Here is a 25,341-nt window from a genome sequence, read left to right on the forward strand (position 1 = left end):
GCACAATCCCTTTACCAATTTTTTAAAATTTATTTTATTTTATTATGTCATAATTGAATTCCCTGGCAATTTGTCTCCTTTTTTTGTTCTTCATACTTGTTTATATGTTACTGTTGTTTGAGTTTGATTGTTTACAATAAAGTTGAGAGGGAGAAAAATATTCAGCATCTTTGAGGAAAACAAGATGTGCAAAAGTTAGTTCAGTGGAAAAAACACCTATTTTAATTATCCTACAGAGACAGTTCTCAAATTAAATAGCGTCAAAATGATGTCTTCATGAGGAGGATTTTTATCAGTACCAATAGTTTCCCTTTTTTTGGAAAGAGATCAGAGTAACAGGTCTCAGTCAATTCATAAAACACATTAAATATTACCTTTATAGATGCTTATGATGGTGAAAGTAACCAGGAGATTATAAGTAATTTGTACAAGGGTATCTGATTAATGTTTAAAAATAAAAAATATGTAAGGTTACATTAGGAAAAAGAGATGTGGATTGGAAAACTCTCTGTATCACTGCCAGTTCAGATACCTGGAGAGATTTTTAAAAATCTGAGATGTTTTTTCATAACTCCTGAGCAGAGATTCAAACTGACTGGGAACCAGTACTCTTACTGGAGGGAATGCAGGTAAGCACGGGTTGACCTTGCCCACATATTTTGGTATTGCCCGTGTTTTTAGTCCTTATGGAAGTAGCCCAAGTCGCAAGCTATCTAATGTCAAGGATACTGGGTATGTTTTGCTTCTCTTTGTATTTTGGAGATAAGCTTAAAGCTTTGCGTAAAAGTGATATCTACATGCTGAAGATGATAAGTGCTGGCCTAAGAGACTCCATTTCATTAACCCTATCAACTGTCAACTATGTACAGACCTCCAACCTTGCACTACAGAATTACAAGGGTGAGAAATACTGGATGAAACTGGATTGTTACTCTCAGGAAATACATACATCTTCTGTTTACCATTTTTTTTCATTTCTTCTTAACGGGTTAACGCCAAACATTCATCTGATAACCTCATTGCAGTCTTCATTTTTGTCCCACATCTCATCTCAAGTTCTCTGTTAAATTAAATTATAACATTTTAAATGCTATGATATTAAAGTATGGAAACAGTAAAGTACATGTACCCCAAAAGTAAATTAAGTAAGTATTCACTAATGGACTGACTGCCAAAATGACAATAAGTTCTTAATCAACCAAAGGCAAACTATGATTCTGCAGGAATAATGTGGCATAACGTATTATGACAAGTGAAGTAATGATGAATTTCTGTTTACTGACTTATATGTTTAAATCTATTAAAAAATTTCTTCTCTCCGTCTCTTTTTCTTCAAGCAATCTCACACAGACAAAATCAACAGAGCGCTGTACAGTAAGAGAATTTAATATTCCATATGTGCTACAGGTCATTACAAAAATACATAGTACTGTAACACATAACATCAAATAGCATCCAAAATATTCATATAAATTTTATAAAGAGGACTTTATAAATAAGATTTTTTGTGACAAAAAAAGCAAGCTCAGGATCACTCATGTGAGGCATTCTGGGTACATATCAGGGCAATACTTCACAAAATCATACTATAATCTGATGATCAGGTAAGTGCATGAAGGTGTGATTACTGGCGAGGGGTTACGGTAGCCTGGGACAATAGAAAAAGCCTTATATCTATCAAAATGTTCACTGGAGGTAAACAGTACGGCCGTTACAATCCCTGCTCTGATCTGTCCAGCTGGATGCCATCTTGGAGTCAAAATCAAGGCCGACTTGGGCAAATCCAGCGAGTGCTCCCCTGAGTCGCATTTTTATAAACGATAAAAAGTAGAAGTTGAAGGCGTACACATCTTAAGCTGATGTTATGATGCTTACATGATTTTTATAGAGTATAGAAGGAGAGACTTGTATGCTGCTACAGAATTTAGGCAGTAAAAATGTCCAAGTTTGGGAAAAATTTGTACACACAGCATTAATAAACAGGTTTTAAAGTAAAAATCACAGTGTAATCACTCAGGAAATGAGGAAGGGAGTTTCTTCCATCTACTTCTACTTCTGTTTCATAATCATGCAATATGAGTACAAACGCAGAAGCTCAGAAATTCACTCACTTTGTTTGAGGGTTTTGGTTGGATTTCTACCTAAATACAAATAGTTTCCTGGATAAAAAAACAAAATACGGTGCATTGTCTTCAACTAGCATGACTTTTCTATGTGGGGTGAATTTGATAGCCGATAGTCGTACATTATGTATTAACAGGGCAACCATGACCATTCACTGGAACATTGGAAGTAGATAATACTATAGCGCAATCTTTCTTGCACAACTGTTGAGCAAATACAGCAGGCTTGAAAAGGTGCTCATTGGAGAGAAGGCAGAACAAGTAAAAGAAGGAAACAGTGCTTGTTAAATCACAAAGAAAAGCATCAAACTTGCTAATACAAGTGGAGAAATAGTGTTTTCTACTCAAATGAATCATTCCCTTCTAAACTAAAGATCCAGTTCAATTATAAGCTATTTTGGCTTTTACTAAATAAGACATTTTAGAAGGCGCACCACACCTGTGTGTTAGGGTGAATAAATGTGCAGAAATACACCTTTAGTGTGCTAGTGACCATACTGTAAACTCAAAGTCTGTCACACAAACAATTCTCTGCGTGGACCTTTTTCCTGAGCAGGCTGCAGTGGGAGTGCTGGGCCGGGAAATGGCATAGCTGTGTGAGTTTGCGTGTCGCCATCCAGCTGCGTGTCCGGTGTGGCAGGAGGGCTGAGCAGCGAGTCGTAGTCGAAGCCTCTGAGAGGCTGCAGAGACAAAGTGAGGCCTCGTCGAGCTTTGGCAGCGCGATCGGGTCTCTCTCTCAGCTCCAGAATCACCTAGACAGTGATAATGAGGAAAGATCTGATTGATGTTTGGGACTTAGCAAGAGGTCAACATCACTGTCTGTCTTCAGACATTAATCAGTTACCTCCACAGGCTGGCGCTGCAGCAAGGCGAGGTCAAAAGTTGTTCCATGGAAGAAGGTTTGGCGCTTGAATCGATCAAGGGTTTTCAATCGGCGGATGGGAGTCTTGCACAGCAACTGCACAGAGAGAGTTTTTAGATACTCGTGCATGTACTCAGATGGTCAGAAGTGTAGAGGATTTAATTTTGTGTAATTACCTCAGTGATTAGCAAGGCCAGCGGGGGGCTGAAGCTGAGGGGCATTTCATAGGGAAAACTCCTTACTTTCCTCAGCATACTGCAGTGGTCTGCTTCTGGAGGCACGGGGAACTGGGGAGAGATGGAGGTACATAAAGAGAACTATCAATCATGAAATGCACTTTACACAATGTTCAGCTTCGAGCTCAGATACGTCACTGAAAGAGTTATTGTCGTGAGTAATATCTGTTTATCATGCGAGACGCACTGAGCCTACTGGCAACATCTCACCTTCCCAGTAACCAATGAGAAAAGCAGAATTCCCAGCGACCACCAATCAGCTGCATGGTTGTAGGGTCCGCCGCTCAGCACCTCTGGGGCTGCAGAGCAGACAGAGCATGCTCACAGCACTGAGTGTACTAGATACTTGTACATTAACATATTCACTTCCTAGGATCATCAATCAAAAATGCTCAAAATGCATTTGCAGATCATTGTTCTGAAGAGCTTTGACAGGATTAGCTACAGAGGTAGACATGGATGAATGTGGTGGAATATTTCTCACCCATATATTGGATGGTCCCACAAATGGTAAAGGCTCTTCCTCCTCGCTCCAGGCGACGGGACAAACCAAAGTCAGCTAAGCGGAGGTGTCCTAGAAGAGACCATTTTCTCTACATCAGTATGATTCTGATTCTTCTTACTGATGCAGCTACAGCTGATATAAACACAATTCATAGCATGGAGTAAATAAAATGTTCATAATCTGAACTACTTAGTGAATGCAATTAGATACAAAGGCTGTTCCCTCTTAGTGCTAAGAGATGTACTGTTGCATTAATGTGTGTTGACTGACAGCTGTGCACCGTCAGGATGTTCTCTGGAAGGTTCTGTACTTCTGCTGCATACCAGAACTATGCTGCTCTCTGCTGGTTTCACTCACCATTGTCTGTCAGCAGGATATTCTCCATCTACAAAAAAAGTGCCAGAAAGAACAAGTGAGACTTTAATAAATATTCACACGCGACTAAAAGTCATCTGTAGCCTTTTATAACCAATAGTTATAATTAGCTGATCAGAAAAAAAAAACTGTATATTTAAGTGGAATTGGATTTAAATAAGACTATTATCAGCTTCACTAGAAGGCTGTTTTCTACATAACTACCAGCATGATTTGTGAAATCACAACATTTGCAACTTATACAAGTGTGATGTGAAAACTTAAAACCTCCGGTGTACACATACTGAGAACGGCAGTTCAACTTTTGAAATGAAATATATTTGCATATTCATGGTTTCTGGATTTTTAATGAGGTAGGGGAAGAAGATGCCATTTTAAGGATTTTTAACATGGCAACATAAAAAAACCATGTCAGACACAATTTATTATTCCAAGCAGAGGATTTTTATATGTCCTAAAACTTCATAATTTTTTAACATCTCAAAATTCTAGATAATTCACTACTTATTGAGAATATAATCAGTTAAAAAGAATTACATTTTGTTGCATTTTGTACAATTAATCAAAATAAATTATTTGTATTTTTGTCCCAGTTGAGTAAATGACCTCCCTCTTTTCTTACCTTTACATCTCTGTGGATGATTCCAAAGTCGTGAAGAAATCCTGTGAAAAAAAACAGCAAAGCAGAAGAACAAAAATATAACACCCAACCAGAGAATGAACATGTTCTGTCTTCCTACTGCCCTATATTATTAAAAACCCCTGGCCCTGCTTTGTTGCTGTGGGAGATTCTTTGAGAGCTCATCTCATTTTAATTAGACCTCTTTTTATAATTACTTGTGATTAAATACTGTTAACTGTGGAAAATTTCATCTAGTCAACTCTGATCTAACTAGGATATTTGAGGATAAGGGTGAAATGTATAATATGTAAGTAGGTTTAACCGTAGGGGCATACTCACCAAGCGCACATCCCAACTCTGCTGCGAACACTCGCACAGCGTCTTCCGTGAACTGACCGATCATCTGCCAGTAAGTGTACAGGTCTCCTGTGCTGCAGTACTCACACACTACGGAAATAGGTGCAGTATTAAGAACATGCCACGGTCATGTAATGTGAGGTGTAAGGGGAGGTGAAGGTCAGCGGGATGTGGAACACACACTGGTGAAACAAAGTAGGCGAGAAGGGTGTTGTCTGGAACTGAGGGCAGTGTAAATACAAGCGATACAAAAAGAAGTACAGCACTGTTTTAAAGTTTAGGCCCATTGAAAACAAGTCAACAATAATTTTCCGCCCCTGTAAAAGTGGATTCAGGCTTTATATTTTTGGCTTAAAACATGTGATTCAGTGATGATTCACAAGTTAAGTAAAATGGGGCGTCCTCTCTTTTTTGAATGTGACACATGTACTCTCGCTGAGCTGCCTTCAACATCTGGTCCCCAGGCTAACACACTCTCTGTTCACAGGGGGTGGGGAAGCAAACAAACTGGGTCACACTTTCTGAGTCAGTGGCTGATTTGGAGGAAAAAAGGGTTAATGCTCTGGAGAAGAGGAGGAGGGAAGCAAAGCAGCTACAGGATGCACAAGCAGTGGTAGACTGGGGTGGGGTAAAGTTTGTGTCTCAGAATTAAAAGACTTGATGGGAAGCTGTTTGTCTTTTGTTTATCAGGTTTTAGGTGTCCAGTTGGAGGTTGTGGATAGATCCTGGACAAGACTATTGGAGTTGAGGTGACAAAAGGTGGAGTGAGGGGTTTTGAATAGTGGATCTGGGTTGGATTGGGTCACTGGTCTCTGGCTGACTCACTAATGTAGAGGTGGCGCTGCGTTTGCCAGCAGTCCTGGAGGTCATGGACAAATGGGTGGCGAACCTGACGCTGTGGGCAAAGGTCAAAGGTCAACCAGGGAAAAAAAACCTCAACTCTGACCATCAATAAAAGAGAGGTCCGCACTTTTTTCTTCCTTCAGTTCAACCATTTTTCTCAGAGTTGACTCACTAACAACTCCAGGTTTCATTAGTAATTAGACATGAAACTAGTTAAAATTAGACGTCACAGATGCATTTTTGAGGGAAGGGCAGATGAAAATACCTCAATAGTTTATTATCTCCATATCTGATGATATCTCATCAGATGATATCTCATCAGATATGTTGAAGCCTCAATACATTCTATCGTTTATATACAACAAATACAAACATATAAAGAATTATGCACATCAGATATGTATAATATCACATCATCCGCATATACTGATATTTTATGTTCTGTTTCACAGTTCTTACATAGTAAATATTTGAGTTAGATCTTATCTGTGTAAAAGCTTTAAGACTGCAAAAAGAAAGGCATTTAAGGGGGCAACCTTGTACTTCTCTTCTGATGCTGAAAAGTCGTGATAAATATTCACTTATCCTGACTCTTTTATGTAAAGTTGAATATAAAATGTCATTGCTTTTGCTTTGACATTGTAGAAAGAACATTTCTTTGATACTCACTTTTTTAAATCTATGATACTGTTAAGTCAAGAAATCAGAAACACATCATCAAGTTTTCCAAAGTATGCAAAAGAATGCTTGTTGAATGAAGAGTGGCTCAGGGATACTGATGAACTTGGGTGCTGTATTTCTTTTTTCCAAAATCTAAAAAGTAATTTCAATGAAATATATAAATGTATGAAGAACTTTTTTTGTTCAAACCTCCAAACTACCAGTACCCACCTGGACAATAACTTCTTCTTTTGACTGCTCTAAGACCCCGAGTCTCAGAATCTCCGATTTAGGTATAACCTGTTGACCAACAAAAACATTTAGATAAAATAAGACTACACAGGGCTCACACAGGATTCTAAGGATTTTGACATGGACAAAAATATGTATCACACTACAGTAATATTTTGGTACAAAAACCTTAGTAGTGTGGGTGTTAAAACATTTCAAATGTGAGATACAGGCAGAGGACTTACTTTTACAGCATATGTTTTCTGTTTGGCCTTGTCCTTCACTTTCAGAATGGGTCCAAACGAACCTTTGGCGATGTAACCCAGCACCTGGTAATTACAGAAACAGAACTGATGAAAAGGTCTATCCAATCATATCCAGCATTACACATTGTTGGTGTCAAAGTTGTAATTGAGGTCTACCTGAAAGTGCTCTTGTCCAGGCACAGTTCTGTGGGGGAATTCGGGCAGGAACATGGTAATGAACCCTGGCAGGCTCCACTCCGCTCTCAGCTTGTGTGGGCCAACTCCTGCCAACCTCAGGACATGCTCTGGGATCTCGGGTGGCTTGCCTTGGAGCATTCGACGCTGCCCCAGACGCAGAGCGGATGAGGAAAGGCGACAGAGGCCTGCTGGGATTGACAGGCCCATGCTGGAGAGGAAGCTACGCCACCCAGATGAGAAGTGCTCATCCTCCTGCCCTTCACCAGGCCTCTGTTGGGGAGAGGGACGGACCAAGAGGCAGTTATGGAACAGAATAGGTGTAACACAGAAAAAATTGCTCATGGGTCTGTGGAGTTATTACCCTGAATTGTTATGGAGCAGGTCAGTGAGCATGCTTTCTCAGAAGATGTTGTAAAAAGTAATTTCATGTGAATTTCCAACCAAGATCTTAAAAGCTCAGATCAGTGCTTCCGCATGTAGAGTCCTAGAGTCTTAAATTGACTAACACTGTTAATCCAATGACTGTTTACAAAACCCTACTTTGACACTCTGTTAAGACCGTTTTACGCAAGGACAAGTGTCAACCCTTATCTGCAGGCGTGCAATTCTAAAAGCAATGTTTTACTTGACCTCTTGGAAGTTCATAACCCAGGAACTCATGAGCCAACAGTGCTGGTGTAAGCCATGCAGGACAAAGGGAGGCTTTGAAAAATATACTATTTTACCAGGGAAAGTTGCCTAACATTGCTTCATATTCAAACACTGGGGGGAGCTGCTCAGTGCAAAGATAGTCTTCTACTGTTGACTTATGTTCCCAACTCTGTATCGCCACTTCCTATAAAACCCACATTTGCATCAGTGGACCTCATGGGCAACAGAAAAGCAACATTTTTTTCTTAAACACTCTCAAACCATTCCTGCTCGTGTTGTCAACATGCAATCTGCAGTCACTCATTGAGCCACACAGTCCCTCTCCCCCCCGGGCTGCACAGCAGATCTGATGCTCTGTGGAGCAAGATGTGTGCAATCAACCATGCAGGTTATTATCATTAAGGGACACATATAGTCACTCAGCAGAAATCATCACTGCCATCAATGGCAAATCTGCCTGACAACTGACTGAGTGAGCAATGTTAGAATTTAATTTGGAAGCTTAATAGCAGTAAACTACTAACCTGTCATTAACTACGCAATTGGATTACACTTTAGTTTAACTGTGTGTTAAAAATGTTTAAACAAAGTCATCCAGGATTGGCTGCCGTGATTTCGTTCATAAAATCATCTCCATGGAAACAGGGAAAAACCCACCTTACGTGCGTCATACCTCAGCCAGGAATTTCAGCCAACTTACCTTCCTGTGTTTACTGCCGTCGGCCCCCATATGTGTGACAGGACATCAGCACTGTTACCTCAGTGCGATGCGTGCTCCTCATCCATGCGCTCACATTGCACTGTGCGCCTCTGCGGTACCATATCCACCCTCATATGCACCACACACACATACACACAGAGAAACTTCTTTAAGGCTTGAAGGAGATAAGAAATCCTCTATGTCAACAATCCGCATGTGAACAGGCTCTGCAGTACAAATTGTGATAGATATGGCGACATGAAAACAAGTTAATCCCGAGTATGGGCAACGTCAGCGCAAATCCGCCCACATCCTTTCCAGCCAATGAGGCTGCAACTTGGTGGAGTTCAGCTCCCCCTGCTGCTCTGCGTAATTGGAGCTGCAGACATCAATTCTGCAAAAGGGTGTCAGTTTCGATTATAGTCTGCATTATTTCAATATCATGGCGTGATTCGCAGTTTGCAATGAGCAAGTAATTGTTGGCATTATTCTGTGGCATCAGTACATCTTTAGTCAACCTTTTCATTCAATTCTTCACTTGTTCTAAAAATAAACCAGTGCATGCATAATTCCTAGTGCCTCAACATGTCAGAGTAAACCCACAGGGCAACATTAAAGGTAAATACACGCATGTTAGTACCATGAATAGGGAGCTACTAGCATAGTATTGATTGGTGAGCTCTCTGCTGGAGATGGGAGTGAAAGTGCAACTAGAAGGGAGACAGGAGGTGGCATGGAAAATGTACAGTACAACTGGGCCACAATGACACCGACACAATCCTAACTTGACTTATTTTTCCTGACTAAACAATCGATTTAACTGAAGCTCCCCATGCTGCCACTAAAAGAACCAAAATAACCAAAACAACATAGACGTGAATGCAAAATGGCTGAGTGACACAAGAAAGTAAAAACAACATCCAAACCAAGTCGTGACAGCGCAAGTGCCTTTTATTTGGGACTAAGAACATAAAAAGCAAACAGTGCCATCCATACATTTTCCTTTCACATATTCTTTGTACTTTGTTCACCAATGTATGGTCATTTCTAACAACATAAACCAAACTGTTGAGCTTTAAATAAACAAGTAGAAAAAAGGGTTTGTGAATCCGTGTGGGAGCGTTCAGGGTTAAAAGGATCATCAACTGGACGGCATCATGATCAGTCATCCTCGTCCCAGTCCTTCTTGCCCTGGGGAGCTTTCGGTCCCCCTGCTGGTTTGGCCATGATGATCTGAAAGGAGACAATAAAGCAGGCAAGTCAGTCTTTTCTGGCTGGAAATCAAGCGTGCAGAGATCCACACAGCAGGCTGTGGGCTCTGAGGGAAGGCCAGATGTTATCAAAACATACCTGTTAGACAGCCGTTAGCATGGCAACAATCTCAAATAAACATGAATTTGCTTCATGAACGTCTCAGTTTAATGGCTTTAAGGATTTTTGTCCTTTTTTGCTATTAGTTTGAAATGTTTGTAAAAAAAAAAAAGAGGGGAATCCCTACAGATAAAGGAGGCCATTTATGGTGATAAAGTATTCATGAACACATATGGGATGTGTGCTCAGAGAGAAAATGTGCTATAAATACATTTTATATAGCACAGACGGGAGATTAAATGTCCTTCCAATTGGTTTTAGTGCCAGAATTAAGCATAAAATGTATTCAAATTAAGATATAGAAGAAAAGGAATACATTTCCTCTCCTAAAATGGGAACAACTACAGGATCTGTGGCTTAATCAGAGCAGCTTGACAGTCCCTTGGTAAAATAAGAAGGGGGCAGGTTTGGTTGTGAGACGAAACACAATCTCCACTAGAAATAGTGTCATCTGGGATTTTCTTGAAGATCATGCAAATAATCTCTGCACTTTGTTTCATAGTGACTGGAGTACAGCTTGGCAGTAAAATGCCCTTAAATTGCAGTTATTTTATTACAATATGTTACATGCAATAGTTGTAATTCTGCACTTGCCGGAGGACGTCCGCTGCAAAGAAAAGAGTTCATGAGTGCATGCAGCATGCTATCACACCATATCCATTTTGTGCAAGTTTTAGATTTGAAGTGATTTAGTCTGCTGTTGGTGGCACTCCTGCTATTATTAGAAAACACACCCGTGACGAGACTGAATCTCTTTTGTAGCTGAACAAAACTGTGTATCACACCAGTGTTAGTAGTGACAGGCAAAACGGCAAACATTTCACAAATTCAGTGTCCCGTGAGCGAGTGAGTAAATCTGTGCAGTTCAGGTTTTCCCGAGTCAAAAGCACACACACACATTCCAGGACCTACTGACTGAGGGTGTGTGTGCGCCCTCTAATGGTGAGTATCAAAATGATCAGGCTCCTCGTCCCAACTGTCTTTGTCCCAATGGCCTCTCTGCTTGGGAGTTTTGGGTCCCCCTGCAGCCTTAGCCATGATGATCTGGATCGTACATATATACACACACACTAACGTTAACTATCTGGAGACTATGAATTCACATACCCCCCCAATAAACACTTCACCTGCTGAATTTAAGAAGAAAATGAGCTATTCATGAAATCATAAACAAGTTAAAAAACACAACAGAATATAAACTATTTATATGACTCAAGGGCTCTAGGATGCTTCATTAAGAACTAAAAAATAAGTCAGACTCTACATATGCTTGAATCTAAAGACAGTTTGCATGTTGCATCTGTATCTGCTCCACACCACAGATACAGATGGAGTATGACATGTTTATGGCTTTGGTTGGCAGTTATGATTATAAATGCTGAAGGTAAATAAAAATCCTCACAATATTAGATAATATTAGATTAAATTAGAGCTGTAAGAACCAATTATTTTCATTGAAAATTAATATGTGGATTATTTTCTCAATTTCTCAATTTTTTTGTCTGTAAAATGTCCAAGCAGATGTATCCTAATTGCTTGTTTTCCTTGACCAACAGTCCACAACCCAAACAGAACCAGTTTAGTATCATATATGACAGAGATGAGCAACAAATCTTCACATCTGAAAAGCTGGAACCAGAGAACGTTGACATTTTTGCTTGAAAGATGACAAAAGATTCATAAATTATCAAAATAGTTGTCGATTAATTTCCTGTCAATTGACTAGTTGTTGCAGCTCTAGATTAAATTATTCATTTTGACAATAGGGGGGAAAAAAGAAGAGTGTAACACTGCTGGTCATTGCTAACAGACTGTTTTTGATTATTTTCAGAGCCTTGCATGTCTTGAGTGTTTGGATACACACCTGGTCCACTCTCAGTACTGTGATGGCAGCGTTGGTGGCCAGTTTGATGCCCCAGTATTTGACCATGTAAGGATCCAGAATGCCTGCCTCAAGCATGTCCTTCACAGCGGGACCCTCTCCCTAAAGACAACATCACATCAACACCGTCAGATCCAAACACACACATACACACACACACACACACACACACACACACACACACACACACACACACACACAGTCTTTTGATGCAATACAACACATCTTAAAATAAATGCATTGGGTTGTTCTGTTTTCAGGAAAACAGAGGTATGAAAAAAAAAAAGGTTTTCTTTACGTGTGCCTGTATTTTTTCCAACCAATGGTTACCAACAGCTATAAGCTAAATGGGCATGGCGAAGCACAAACAGGCTACATTTCTAGATGTTTAACAGCCATTTTGGACAACACACAGACTAGTTTTATGGCAAAGATTGACATGATTAATACTGTCTTTTCTAATGGAGAAGTCATAGCAATTCTACAAAGGGCAAAAACAGAAGAACAAAGAAAGATATGGTATCAAAATGTAAGATGAACAACACAGACTTTTCTCTTTCAGGCATTTTCTTTTAAGCGGACTGAAATTCATGTTGAGTTAATAACAGGAATAGTATGAACTCTTAAATAAAATCATACATACATACATACATCATGAGCACATACACACCTCAATGTCGAATCCCATGTTTTTGTTTCCCTCATGATGTGCAGCGTACATTTTAGAGATGAGCTCGCTCCCCTTCACACCAGAGTTCTCAGCCAGGGCACGTGGCAAGGCCTCGAAGGCTTCGGCAAACTTTTTAATGGCATACTGATCCAAACCTGGACAGGTCTACAGAGAGGAAAAGAGGAGGTCGTGTCAATTTATCAGCCGGTGATGTAGTAAAAGAGTAGAGAACAGGAAGAGAGGCATTAGTCTGAACCCGGTCCGCTTCAGCTAATGCACTCAAATCTGCGTACCTCTCCGTATGAGGTGATCTGTTTGGCCAGCTCAATTTCAGTGGCTCCTGCTCCAGGTACCAGACGCTTGTCCTGGAGAAGGTGAATGAGATACAAACCTTACTATGAATCTATTATGAATAATGCAGATTATATTTTATCTAAATTATCATTCATTTATGTTTCTAGCCAAGTTTATCTGAATTATAGAAACCTTACAGTGGTTTAATGTTTCGACTTACCCTGACCAGGACCTTAAAGGTGTTGACTCCATCGTCTACAGCCCTCTCAATGTCATCCATCAGATTGTCAGTGGAGCCTCTGATCACCACTGTTGAGATGGCACCCTCCTCTTTCTCTGTTTAAAACAGTCAAAAAATATTTGAATCCTCAAACTCATACGGCCCAAAAGATCTGCTTTAAAATGAAGACTCACAAAAGTGGAGCAAAGACAGCGATTTACCGTGTTTGAAGACGACCACCTGAGTGTCTCCCACCTCTGTCAGGTAGACGCTGCTGCAGTGACCCATCTCCTCAGGGGTTGGAGCCATCTAAGAAAGCAGAAAAACATTTTTTATACGTAATAAAAGACAAAAGGAATTATTCAAAACTTTCCCCAACTTTACTTTTTTTTAAATAAATAAAAAGGTGCCTCTTGGGTATCTCTGAAGAAAAAACACTTTTGTAAACCAAATTAAACATGTTATTTGCATGCTAAATAACAACAACAACAACAAAAAAAAAAAAAATCACACGAGGTGCTCGTAATGTAATCCTGTAGCATGTTGCGAGGTTCCAGGAGCCCTATGCATCTCTCAACCCCTAGGTGATTATTTCGCTGGTGTGGTCACTAGGGAAGTGGAGGCAGACACTGCAGAGTCTAATCGTCAGTAATAAAATGTGCCATCAAACTCATATAGGGCTGCATGGTTCGAGTGGACCATAAGTCTGTCGTGCGGAGTGAAACTTTTCAATTCAATTTTATTTATATAGCTCCAAATCACAACAGAAGTTTTCTCAGGGCACTTTTCACATAGAGCAGGTCTAGACCGTACTCTTTATTTTACAGAGACCCCAACATCCCCCATGAGCAAGCACTTGGTGACAGCGGCAAAGAAAGAGCAGCCAGCAGCCGGCAGGAGAGGCGCTCTGCGGTGCGTTTGGATTGACTGACTGAACTAACACCAGGACGCACGCTTTTTATTTCTGTGACGTTTTCACATCACAAATGATGAACAACAGCATTAAAACACGAAGCGCACAGTTAAAGCACCCCAGTGAAAAATGAGAGAGATCTGCAGAGTGAAACAGATGAAAGAGCAGGGGGAGTAAACAAATAATTATAAGAGTTATAATTAGAATTTCAAAAAAAGTTCTCTTTCAAATCAACCATCCTAAGATATAAGTGGAAAGTATTGTTCTTGCAACTGCATTTATAACCTTTTTTTTCCTCAAACATAGCTTAACCATGTTATGTGATGCTACTTCAGTTCACTTTACCAGCAAATATTACTGGGACCACTACAGAAAACTGCAGATGAGCATTTAATATCCAGGAATTCACACTCTAGATGCTACAACTGACTATCTCTGTAACAAATTGGCCACAATTTCACACATTGACCATACACGGTCCTGCCATATACAAGATTTTAACTTAGTCTTGTTTTAGTTGCCACAGACTTTAGACAAACTTTACAGTGGACAACGGTTTGCTCGAGGTTAGATGCTGCAAAACTCAACCATTTCCAGACGACTGAGGGGACGGCGCCTTTTTTGGGAACAAACTCCTCACTTTTATTAGCACATGCTGGCATATTGATATCTTTGCCTTGTCTAAAGAGAAGTTTTGGGGAGGGGTTTACTATGAATTATGGGAGCTCATGGAAGTGGTGGCGGTTCCGTACCGTAATTACTTAAGTTAAGGTGGTTTTCATTTTTAAACATCATCCTAAACCATAAATTGGAATTAACTGATAAAATCAATTTATTGCTCAGCTCTACTCCATTGTTCAAATGCGTAATCTGTACCAAACATGTCGACACTCACCACTCTGGGCAGCGCTACAGCTCCCACAGTCTTGCATAACCTCCTGAGGTCCCATTTGGAGTTAAGCCTGATGGAAGGAAAAACAAAATGATTTAGGGCTGGGAAGTGTATTGTAATTACAGGTTTACTACCATGAAGACTTTGCAGTATTGCAAATGAATGAACTTGAATTATAATGTCCTCAATGATATAGATCACCTTAAAATGAACACCTGATTATCAGAGCTCATTTCGGTCTTACCTCACCACCATGAGCTTGTACTTGTTGGCGTAGTGCAGTGCCATGTCAGCCACTTTCCCTCCAGTTACCACCACGTTGGCCCCAGCCTCCTTGATGGCCTTCACCTGAGCCTCCATCATACCCTCCTCTCCCATGCTGAAGTCCATGAGCTCCTTTGCGTTATTTATCAGCACTGTGCCCTACAAGAGCGAAGGACATTGTTAGCACCACAAAACACACTGTCCCAGAATCATATTTTCTTCTCTGTCTAAATTCAGAGAGAAATCTGTACTTTGTGGTATCACATTTTAATAATATTTTGCAATTAACTAGTATCTCCTCTCTTTAGCGGAGAGTGATGCATGCATTACCTTGGTCTCTGTGACCATGCAGTCAAAGGGGCAGGAGAAGACGGCAATCTTGGCGTCTTTAACTGATGTGATGTCTCCTTCTGCCTCCTTTTTAAAGACCATGCCATGTAGCATGGAGGATGCCGTCACCCCACAACCCTGAAATCACCACAAACATTAACTGAGATGGAAAAAAAAAACAACACACACACATATAAAGACAAAATCAATTTGATGGATGAGGCTTCTTACCAAAATCTTGCACACTCTGACGTTATCAACATTGAAATTGTTGGATTCTGGGAAGATAGACACTGTAGCCCCAACCAGGAAAAAAAAAGAAAGTCAAAGAAGAACAAAATTAAAACTTCCATCACATTACTCATCTTTGAAATAAAATCTCATGAATAGTTTTGATTTTTAAACAGGTGACAGTCCAAGTTTGGCTCATGTAGTATGGATTGCTGACTCACCACAGGCCTGTGCGATGAGGTTGGAGAGGAAGTCTTCGTTGCCGTACTGTTTACTCATGACAGCTGTACGGATGAAAGATGTGGCCTCGTTTACATCATGCAGGTTCTTGGCTGAGGAGCATACGCAGTCTGGCAGGATCTCCAGAGCCTTCTTACATGCCTTCTCATAGCCTTCAATCACCTGTGGAAAACAGGGAAGGTGACACTGAGCAAATGCAGCAGTTCATTTATTCAGAATGCAAAAAATGTATGTTTTGGCTGACTGCTGGTAGTGGCCAGTATCAGCTCTGAACAGCATTACTGTATCAGGCTGCCAGGTATTTAGTGCAGAAGAAAGTTATTACTCAACGTACAAACAAGAAAATGAACAGCGTTCTCTTTAGCAAAGCAAACAACCGCTTCATCGATCTACACACCACATTGTGCATCTTGATATTCAGTGACTACGTTTGTTTACCTCTGACACAGACAGGCCCATCCTCAGCAGCTCTTCTGCCAGCTCCAGCAGAGCTCCAGCGAACACCAGGACAAAGTTTGTACCATCTCCCACCTCCTGCTCTTGCATGTGTGACGCCATGACGATCATTTTGGCCGCTGGATGCTGCACCTGTAAAACAAATGACGTTCAGAGAATAATTAAATTCCTTATTAATTGTGCCACCAAAAAAAAAGGTAGTATGTTTTATGTTAGGTTTCCTCACCTCCAGCTCTCTGAGAATCGTTGCAGCATCATTGGTGACAAACAGCTTCTCCAAGTGGTTGATGACCATTTTGTTCATACCTGAAATGTGACAATATAACGGCTTAGCCAACGTTTAATGTCAGGTGGCTTCAATTTCCTTTGATTTTGATATATAAAAAGTCCTTAAATCATACTGTTGAAGGAGAGTGCTTACCATTTGGCCCATAGGCGGTGCGTGTGGTCTGAGAAAGCTCCTTGCAGGCTCTGATGTTACGAAACACTGCCTCCTCAAGCCCTGAATAGTGCTACATCAGACAACAACATAATAACGAATTACTTTTTGTTAGAGTCCATATCTGATAAACACAGTTATTGGTAATCTGACTAATAAAAAGCAATTTAAATCACGTGATTTTACTGGATTTATCCGTATATGGCAATGATTTCCAATGACAGCGACAACAATGTAAATATAAAATGCGTTTGAGGATGTCTGCTTAACTAAAGGAGGATGCATCAGCATCTCTGAGACGCCGAGCATCAAAGCCTCAGCTCTGACTGTCAGCTAAGCGCTACCTGGGTGTGACTGCTGTCTGACAGTCATTTAAGAACACTGTATACATATACAGCTTCCTAAAGTGCTGGAGGAGACAGAGAAAAGATGTAGAAACCAGCCTTTCGGGTGCAGCAGCGACCCGCGGCCTGGCTGCCTTCTAGAAGTCTCCACATGACTGTGTATGAATGTGCTAACGCGAGCTAGCACGCTAACTCACCACCATAAACTCAAAGCAAGTACTCCAGCACGTGGATTTAAACTCACCTTGGCACCATCCTTCAACATTTGGGCAAAGCCCGGAGCTTTGGGAACGTGGAGAGCCATTTTCCGGCGTTTATCAGCCCCGGTATCCTGGAGAAGGTGGCCGCGGCGTGGATTCAGCTCTGGGTACAAAGCCGGAGAGACAGAGGAGGAGCGCTAACAGCAAGGCGTGGGGCCGACGACGAGACGCGACGAGGGACAAACCGAGCGCTTCCTCTTTCGCTTGTTGTGAGCATGACGTACCACATGGGGGAAGTATTGCCTTTATTGGTCATACTAACAGACATGTCAACAGCACAGTTAAAGGACGGGTTCACACTTTTTCATGTCTGTCTTAAAACAACAGTCAGGTGGTGCCCAAATTAACATTTAAACAAGTTTTTCTGGCTATAATCATTCCTCCTGTTCATACTGACCATTATAAGATCCCTTCATAATGCACAAATTGTAAGTGATGTGGGACAAATCCACAAGCCTTCTTCTGTGCAAAAATGTGTTTAAAAGTTTATCTGAAGCTAATATGAAGCTTCAGTCGCCTTAAATTAGTCAAATCAATATCAATATCTATCAACATTAGTCTTTTTAGTGCCAAAGTTCCTTTTTTTCCACTGCAGCTCAACAGGGAAACACTGTCCAAGGAAACAGAAAGATGGAATTTGGTGCTAAAAAGACTGTAAATGTGGCAGATATGCACTTGATATGAGTAACTCAGACTGCTGAAGCCTCAATAAGCTTCAGATAAACTTTTAAATACATTTTTGTTCAAAATGACTGTGTGGACACACTGTTGGTTTTGTCCTCCATCACTTACATTGAAAGTACATTTGAAGGGGATCTTTTAATAGCCAGTATGAACAGGAGGAATGATTACAGTGAGGAAAACCTCTTTCAGTGTTCATATGGACACCTGACTGTTGTTTTAAGACAGACTTGAAAAACTGTGACCCTATGCTTTAAGACTTCTATAGATATAAACAATAGTACAGGAAGTATCCAGATTCTGAAGTTACACGTCAAAGTTATAAGTAAAATTCTTGTATTCAAAACAAGTAAAAGTAGCCTTTATATGTATTATGTACAAAATACTGTAAGTAGGATCAAAAGTAAAACTGCCACGATTAGTCGATTAATCCATTAGTCAATTGACAGAAAAAGAATCACCAAATATTTGGATAATCGATTAATCATTTTGAGTATTTTTTTTTAAAGCCCAAATGTTCCACCTTCTAAAAGTATATCTATAGTTCTCCATAATTGTAAACTCAATTTTCTGACATAGTATAGACCAAACAACAAATCAATTAATTGAGAAAACAATAAACAGATGAACAATGAAATAGATCAATAATGAAAGTAATCATTAGTTGCAGCTGAAGTTATTTTATATTACTGGATTATTATTTTTGATGCATTAAAATGTAAGCAAAATTTTAATATTGTGGCTTGTCACTATGAAGCTTTTTTCTTACAGCTATTATTACACATACAGATAAGATTCTTTCAGTCGATCAGTTTAATGTTTATGTGGAGCCAAAGGATGTGTTGTAAATATATTGACTGACTTTCAATCAGTAATGGAAAAACATGGCAACAGTAATAACATGCAGACAAAGTAGAAAAAAGCAAAGAACCTTCATAAGCCCATCAATCAGTTTCCCCATCTATGTTCCTCTATTTGTATGAATCTATGAAATATTGCAAAGGTGTAACATGTAAGTTGTCTTTTAATTTCAAACTGTATAGTAATTAATTTGGCATTAGGGCTTACCAAAATGGGAGAGTTTGCTTTTAAATCAATTCTCCAAAAGTGAAGAATTAATTCATCAAGCCACATTTTAATGGTTGGGTCATTATTGAGAATGAGTTTCTGAACTGTTGTGATTTTCACCACTTTCTCCAGAGGTGCCAAAGACCTGGTTATAGAACAAAAACAATATTCATTATTTTAATTTGCATCAACAATATCCAGAGAGGCACAAGCTTTTTTGAGTTAAAAACAGCCAAAATTACCAAAAATAATAATAAAAAAGACAAGACTTTGGGGTTGTTGAAGCTTATAGGTTTTATTGTATGGATTACTATTTTTCACATTTAGACACAATATCTCCCTTCTTCTCATTACTGCAGAAAAAAAGAGGTTACAAATACATGGCAATGGCAGAGAGGAGAGTGTTTCGCTTCATTTGACGCTGTTTGCTAGACAGTCACTACACTAATAACCTGCTTGATATGGCTTTATAACGTCATCATCGACGTCGTCATCAGGTAATGAGCCATTACATCTTCCCCATCACATTATCAAATGATTTATATGTACAGTATAGATGCATGAATCATCCACAGGCCATTACAAGTGCCCACCTCTGTCTCAAGGAAAGATATGAAGAAATACATTCTAATAACCCATTCAAAAACTGCCTAAGCTACTGTATATAAAAAGTCCCCTTTCATAGAAAATACACTTTATAATTTGGCATAATCAAATGATATATTTTTTAAAAAAGGTAACAAATGTTAGTAACATTATTGCATACATATAAAGTAGAGGGGGGTGCATCTCCCTTTGTCTGTAAATTTAGTGTTAGTTCTGCAGATACACTTTTGGTCTTGTGCAGCATTTACTTCAAAGTTAATTTTAGAAACTAGATTAAGTTTCTATACAGAAAGTGAGAATACAAACTACAATATTAGTATTTTGAAAATGTAACTAAGACATTTGGTTGTAGCAGCTATAATAGATACATACATCACAATAGAAATATCCCTTTGGTGGCTACAATGAGGATATTTTACCCACAACTAGCTAACCTGAGATGTGTAAACAAACAAAAAATTTACTTGGACGCTGCATAATACACAAGACGAGTTGCCATGTAACAGTCTCTTGGTATCATGACAATACTAAATGTAACAGTGACACCTCAGTAATGCTAAATATGAAACATGGCTGCAAAGGTCCTTTGTTTTACACACACACTCGCATGCATGTAGCTCAGTTGGGTTTGCGGATAGTGTTTACAGCTGTGTGGGCCCAACCTCCCAGTGTGTCTGAGACGTGCGCGGCTCGACGTGACAGGTTTGAGCAGCTGAGTTTACCGCTGGGGTCCAGCTTTCTCATCATCGCTCCTCCCAAATGTTCCCTTGTACCGGTTCTGTAGAGAGAGAACAACAATTAATGCAAAAAGCATAAACAGGAAGAGAAAGAGATGTGGAAGCTGAGGGACAACAGGGATCATTGACTACAGTTTAAGACTTGAAGACAGTGCCAGTGAGAAACTCTTTAAATTGTCTGGTCTCTCCTTTTTTTTGTTTTTGGTTGTTAGTATAAATGTAAAGGATTTTAATTTGCATTTGTTGGTTTTGGAAAATGTGCTATATTATTATTATTTTTAAAAAAAATGACAAAATGAAAGAAACTGTTGACCTAACAGGAGATAATGTTTCTCAAAAAAAGCTTTTCCGAGACTTCCAGACACCCTGGCAAATGTGACAGAGTATGCAAAAATTGATAAGGTGACAAAGAAAAAGCCAATATGTGAGGCAGAGGGGTGATAAAGAAAGAAGGAAGAGAGACAGTATCAGACTGAAAGAAGAAGACAGTTATTCATCAAGAGCAACTCTTCGCTGCAAGAAGTCAGAGACTTTCAGTGTCATACACAAGGCAGTACATGCATTACCATTCAGAAATCAGGCCAGCTCTGCCATGCATGTTCATGTCACAAAGTGAGTTACACTTGGAGCGTACGTTTCCACAATTCATCTGGTTTTAGTAGGATTATTTTTTTTTACAGATTTGAATTTACCTTCTTCCCTACTCCACAATTAAGGAATAGTTGAACTGCCTGTTGTAGGAAGGAAAACAAACCATGTTTAAATTCCTGAAGGACAAGCTCTATAAACAGTAAGTACAGCAGTTGGTTGCGTGTTATACGCACAGACAACAAACTAGGACACCGTCTGCCTTTCACAGTGTATCCAGTCCGTTATGGGCTGGGTCAGACTGTGATTCAACATTTTGAATGTCAATACAGGAAGTAATGCAAAGACATTCCCAGCTCTCTCAAGCACATTTTTGTCATTTCATCTGGCTCAAATCCCCCCACCCATACTCTCTCCCCCTGCTGTCTTCCCCCTCAATCCCTCCTCATCCGAATACCAGAGACACAGACCCAATTTTAAACTGAGGCGGGAAGAATGTGTCTGGGGGGAGGGGAAGGAAGTCTGGGGACCCACAAGCCTCAGTTTTCAGGCTGGGATTCTTTGGGTGGGAGGGTGAGGAGACAGAGGGCGGTCATGCGACTCTATGCAGAAGTTGTTTGAAAAAAAGGAAATACACAGTTTCATTCATACACAGCACACACATGCTTTCATTCACACATACATATTTACCTTACTTTTAACCCACCATTTATTACTCAAAACACACAAAATGCAGTGCTTTTGATTAAAAGTAACATTAAGAATAGATATTTTATTATTTATCACACACCAAGTGCTCAAAACGAAGATGCTTTACCTGTTGTCTCTGCCAATGATGCCATCCAAGGCCCTGGACAGATGTTTGAGCCTCTTGAGTCCACTTGAAACTGACTCCAGATCTTGGTCAAACTTCCTGTTACAGCAGAGAAGGAAACACTCAACTCAAACAATCAGCTAATGAAGAATATAAAACTAAAAGGACATCTGGACCAACGAACCCAGCCACAGATACAGTACCAGTCAAAAGTTTGGACACACATTCTCATTTAAGGGAATGGGAAGTCTTATCGTGTTTGAATGCAACTGTGTAGATGGTTATGAAGCTCTAAATAATTCAAGACTCACAGCCTCTGGTTCTGTGTGTTGGGGGACGCAAAGGGACTTCGTAATGCAGCCATGCGGACCAGCTGCCTCCTGCCACCTCCTGTTTTCACTCCGCGAACACCAGCCTCAGGTGTCCTTCTCCCTCTAGAGCCTGGGGTACGCCTGGGTGTGGCAGCTGCTTTGGGGGTGCGTCTAGGTGTTGCATTTCGGCCAGGCGTGCATCTTGGTGTGCGAGAAGTTGATGCACCAGCTTCTTCCCCGTCACACGTCCGACCCGGGGTCGCAACCAAACACTCCTCACGTGAAAACTCTCTGGTTCTCTGCAACCTCTGGTGAGAGAGAAAAGGACACAAGGGAAGAGAGAACAAATGAGCGTGCTGATTGGTTGATTGTCATACATTTATATGATAAACTCAATTAATAAGGGATGTACAGTATATGTAGGTTTTAGACTGATTGCTAAAATTGTTGATTAATATCTACCTGATACACTCCAGTGATGGAGTTCCGAGCATTGCGGGTAAGTTTGCGGACTGCACTTGGTTTTGGTTGCTCCTTCACGGTCTCCCAAGTCGGATTTTCAGGAAGGGAGTTGGCCTGGACGGAACGGAGAGGGAGACGCTTCCGCAAAGACATTCGCAGAGAGTTGAGTGATGATGAGGAGCGAAGCTTGCGGAAACGATCGGGGGCTTCTGGGGAGCTCTCTGCTTCATCAGACTCATCCAGGACCGTATGTGCCCGCCAGACTCCCACCACAGCTTTACCAACTCCATCCATCACTGAAGACGCCATGCTGACTGAACTGACCTGGACGAGGAGAGTGGAGGGATAACAGAATAAATACAACTGACTATGTATTACAACAGTAATAAATCTTGCTTTTTACAGCAGATTTTAAAGCTAATGTTTCAGGTGCTTTACACAGATTTGAGGAAAATACAAATAGTGCTGAAATAATACATGAATTACTCAGTCTTAATATATGTTGACTATAACTTATGTTTGTATTAACTTAACTTAATATAACTCGATACAATTATGATTCATAATTCATTTATCAAGCATTTATCAAATTTTACAAGTCATTCAACAAGCAAAAATAACTGTTTCCTGCTGTGCAAATATTGGGATATTTTTTTTGCTTTTCTCTGTTTTATATGATTGTTAATTGAATATCTTTAGGTGTTCATAAATTCAATATAGGACATAATTCAAATGAAATAGGCAAATTAAATTATTACTCATAACATTCAATGTAATAATGTAACACTAGTGCTTCACATTAGGGTATTATACAGAACAATTTCCACATATTAAGATGAAAAGGTCGAACTCTTCATAGTCTTGTGCTGATCTAAGTGTAACTTACATGCTGTTCATATTCTGACCCTTCATAGTATCCTTTCATAATTAACTTAGTCTCTACAGCAAATTCACAAATACCTCATCAGTCATTAATAAATGGGTGATTCACCCTTAATGAAGCTGTCAGGAAGCGTATTGTGTAGGTTTCATGCTATTTGTTTATGGAGAAAAATACATTCACAATCACACTATATAAAGGTCTGATGTTACTTAAAACAGGCATAATGATTTTATTGAATGTAAAGAGAGCAAAAACATTTTTTAATGGTAATTTTTTTTTGATAAGTACAGGTCAAAATTAACCCATAACAACCTCTACATACAAAATGTGTATCAGCAGCACAAAGATAAATAAAAGTTGAAATATTTCCATTTTTTTGGATTCTGGGTTACTTTGGAAAAAGTCAAATTTGATCCGAACAGTATGTAAGGCTTAATTTAAGATTATTCACAATAATCGGTTACTGGCCATAACAAAAAAGTGTAAAATGTTGATGAAAAGTGAACAAAAGCCCCAACAATGAAGCAGCAGTTAATCGCGTTGGTGAAAGTATCGTGGCTATTGTTTGATCAGGATTTCTGTCCTTTCTAACAGAAGATGACTCCATCCAAAACACAGCCAGAGGGCCAAACAACAGTGATTTATCATTTTTTACGATCAATGTGGACGTTAATGGACTTCAGTTTCACACTCTTTAAGCTGACCCCAACAATGCAACGTCTCCAAGTAACGTTAGTAGCATTAACAATGAAAGGCCTGTGATTATCATTCAGTAACAACAAAGACATCTGGCTAAACGTTAACTACCAGCGAGTTAGCTAGATAAAGTTAATAGTTCACGTTAAATATCTGATAAAAGAAAGATGAGACTAGCTATGCGACCGTTTAATGTAAAGCTCGCTTACCTTAAAAGTATCAATTGTGTGTGAATCGAGTATCTTCTCTTTTTCAGCTGCCTGTTGCTGTTGCTTCTTTTCACCAACCGCTGTTTGAATTTGGCGGTGGACCGCAGCCACAGCGTCACCACGCCCTTCACGCAAAGCCCCCTTGAGTGACGTAATCACGCTGCCCCCGCCCGGCGGTCAGTCGGGAGAGATTAGAGATGCTTAAATGTACCCGAAAAAATAAAAAAAGACACTGAAAATGTAATAAGAAATGATAAAAAACCAAGTTAGGGAAGTGTTTTTAAAAATATATACTCATTATTAATCCAACAAACCAACTAAAAGGAAAACAAACATGACACCTCTGAATCCTGCGGATTTTGCAAGATATGGCAGACATTTTTACCTGTCATAGTAGGAAAAGCACAGGTGTTACTAGTGACATTAACATGGCTGTGTTCAGCTGAAGTGCCCTAGTAAATCATGACTGTGAACCTGCATGCACAATACCAACTGAAGCAGCTAAATGGAGTTCAGACATCATTAATTTCATTATTTACACTTGTGCTTTTACTACTGTGACATGAGAGAAAATGTCTTCCATGAAGAAGGCTATTTTATGAAATTTATAGGCCTATGTGTGACTTTTTTTTGGGATTGATTTCAAACATGTTGTGAGTTAAGGTTTATTTAGAGGAGAGAGATGTGTTATACTTTTATGAACAAAGAAGTTATATTGATATCCAGATGATTGTGAATTATATATATATGAGTTTGTCTGGTTTTCCAACCGTACTCCACTCTTGCATCATTGACTTCAATGTAAAATCATTAAAAAGAGAAAGAGACTGCCATGAGTTTGCATCTTACAGCATTTATAGCTGAGTTTATTG

At 39.7% G+C, this 25,341-nt stretch overlaps 3 protein-coding genes across 5 annotated transcripts; all 3 read right to left on the reverse strand.

Moving 5' to 3' along the window:
- Positions 1-1,370: 1,370 nt before the first annotated feature.
- On the reverse strand, positions 1,371-9,364 carry rskrb (ribosomal protein S6 kinase related b). The gene is made up of 13 exons (XM_044370376.1): positions 8,609-9,364; positions 7,237-7,527; positions 7,060-7,143; positions 6,815-6,883; positions 5,906-5,975; positions 5,063-5,170; positions 4,724-4,764; positions 4,084-4,111; positions 3,706-3,795; positions 3,432-3,520; positions 3,162-3,272; positions 2,968-3,081; positions 1,371-2,875 (listed from the first exon to the last, which is right to left on the reverse strand). The coding sequence occupies exons 1-13, from the start codon at positions 8,636-8,638 to the stop codon at positions 2,639-2,641; spliced, it is 1,362 nt and encodes a 453-aa protein (XP_044226311.1). The 5' UTR covers positions 8,639-9,364; the 3' UTR covers positions 1,371-2,638.
- A 174-nt stretch (positions 9,365-9,538) lies between these two features.
- Positions 9,539-17,577, reverse strand: cct8 (chaperonin containing TCP1, subunit 8 (theta)). 3 transcript variants are annotated; one of them, XM_044370374.1, is made up of 16 exons: positions 17,399-17,577; positions 16,793-16,883; positions 16,598-16,677; positions 16,354-16,503; positions 15,897-16,077; positions 15,676-15,737; positions 15,445-15,582; positions 15,095-15,273; positions 14,854-14,920; positions 13,267-13,354; positions 13,046-13,161; positions 12,825-12,896; positions 12,532-12,696; positions 11,844-11,963; positions 10,896-11,023; positions 9,539-9,841 (listed from the first exon to the last, which is right to left on the reverse strand). In XM_044370374.1, exons 1-15 carry the CDS (start codon positions 17,456-17,458, stop codon positions 10,916-10,918), a joined length of 1,677 nt encoding a protein of 558 aa, XP_044226309.1. In that variant the 5' UTR covers positions 17,459-17,577; the 3' UTR covers positions 9,539-9,841; positions 10,896-10,915. The 3 variants fall into 3 exon arrangements, with proteins under 3 accessions (XP_044226309.1, XP_044226308.1, XP_044226310.1); XM_044370373.1 differs by having other exon boundaries at positions 10,892-11,023; XM_044370375.1 differs by lacking the exon at positions 10,896-11,023.
- A 1,862-nt stretch (positions 17,578-19,439) lies between these two features.
- LOC122995353 lies at positions 19,440-24,583 on the reverse strand. Its single transcript, XM_044370525.1, has 5 exons — positions 24,470-24,583; positions 22,682-23,005; positions 22,220-22,527; positions 21,912-22,007; positions 19,440-20,547 (listed from the first exon to the last, which is right to left on the reverse strand). The coding sequence occupies exons 2-5, from the start codon at positions 22,988-22,990 to the stop codon at positions 20,388-20,390; spliced, it is 873 nt and encodes a 290-aa protein (XP_044226460.1). The 5' UTR covers positions 22,991-23,005; positions 24,470-24,583; the 3' UTR covers positions 19,440-20,387.
- Positions 24,584-25,341: the final 758 nt, after the last annotated feature.

Source organism: Thunnus albacares, chromosome 13 (genome assembly GCF_914725855.1).
Source record: "Thunnus albacares chromosome 13, fThuAlb1.1, whole genome shotgun sequence".
In the NCBI taxonomy this organism is placed as follows: Eukaryota; Metazoa; Chordata; class Actinopteri; order Scombriformes; family Scombridae; genus Thunnus; species Thunnus albacares.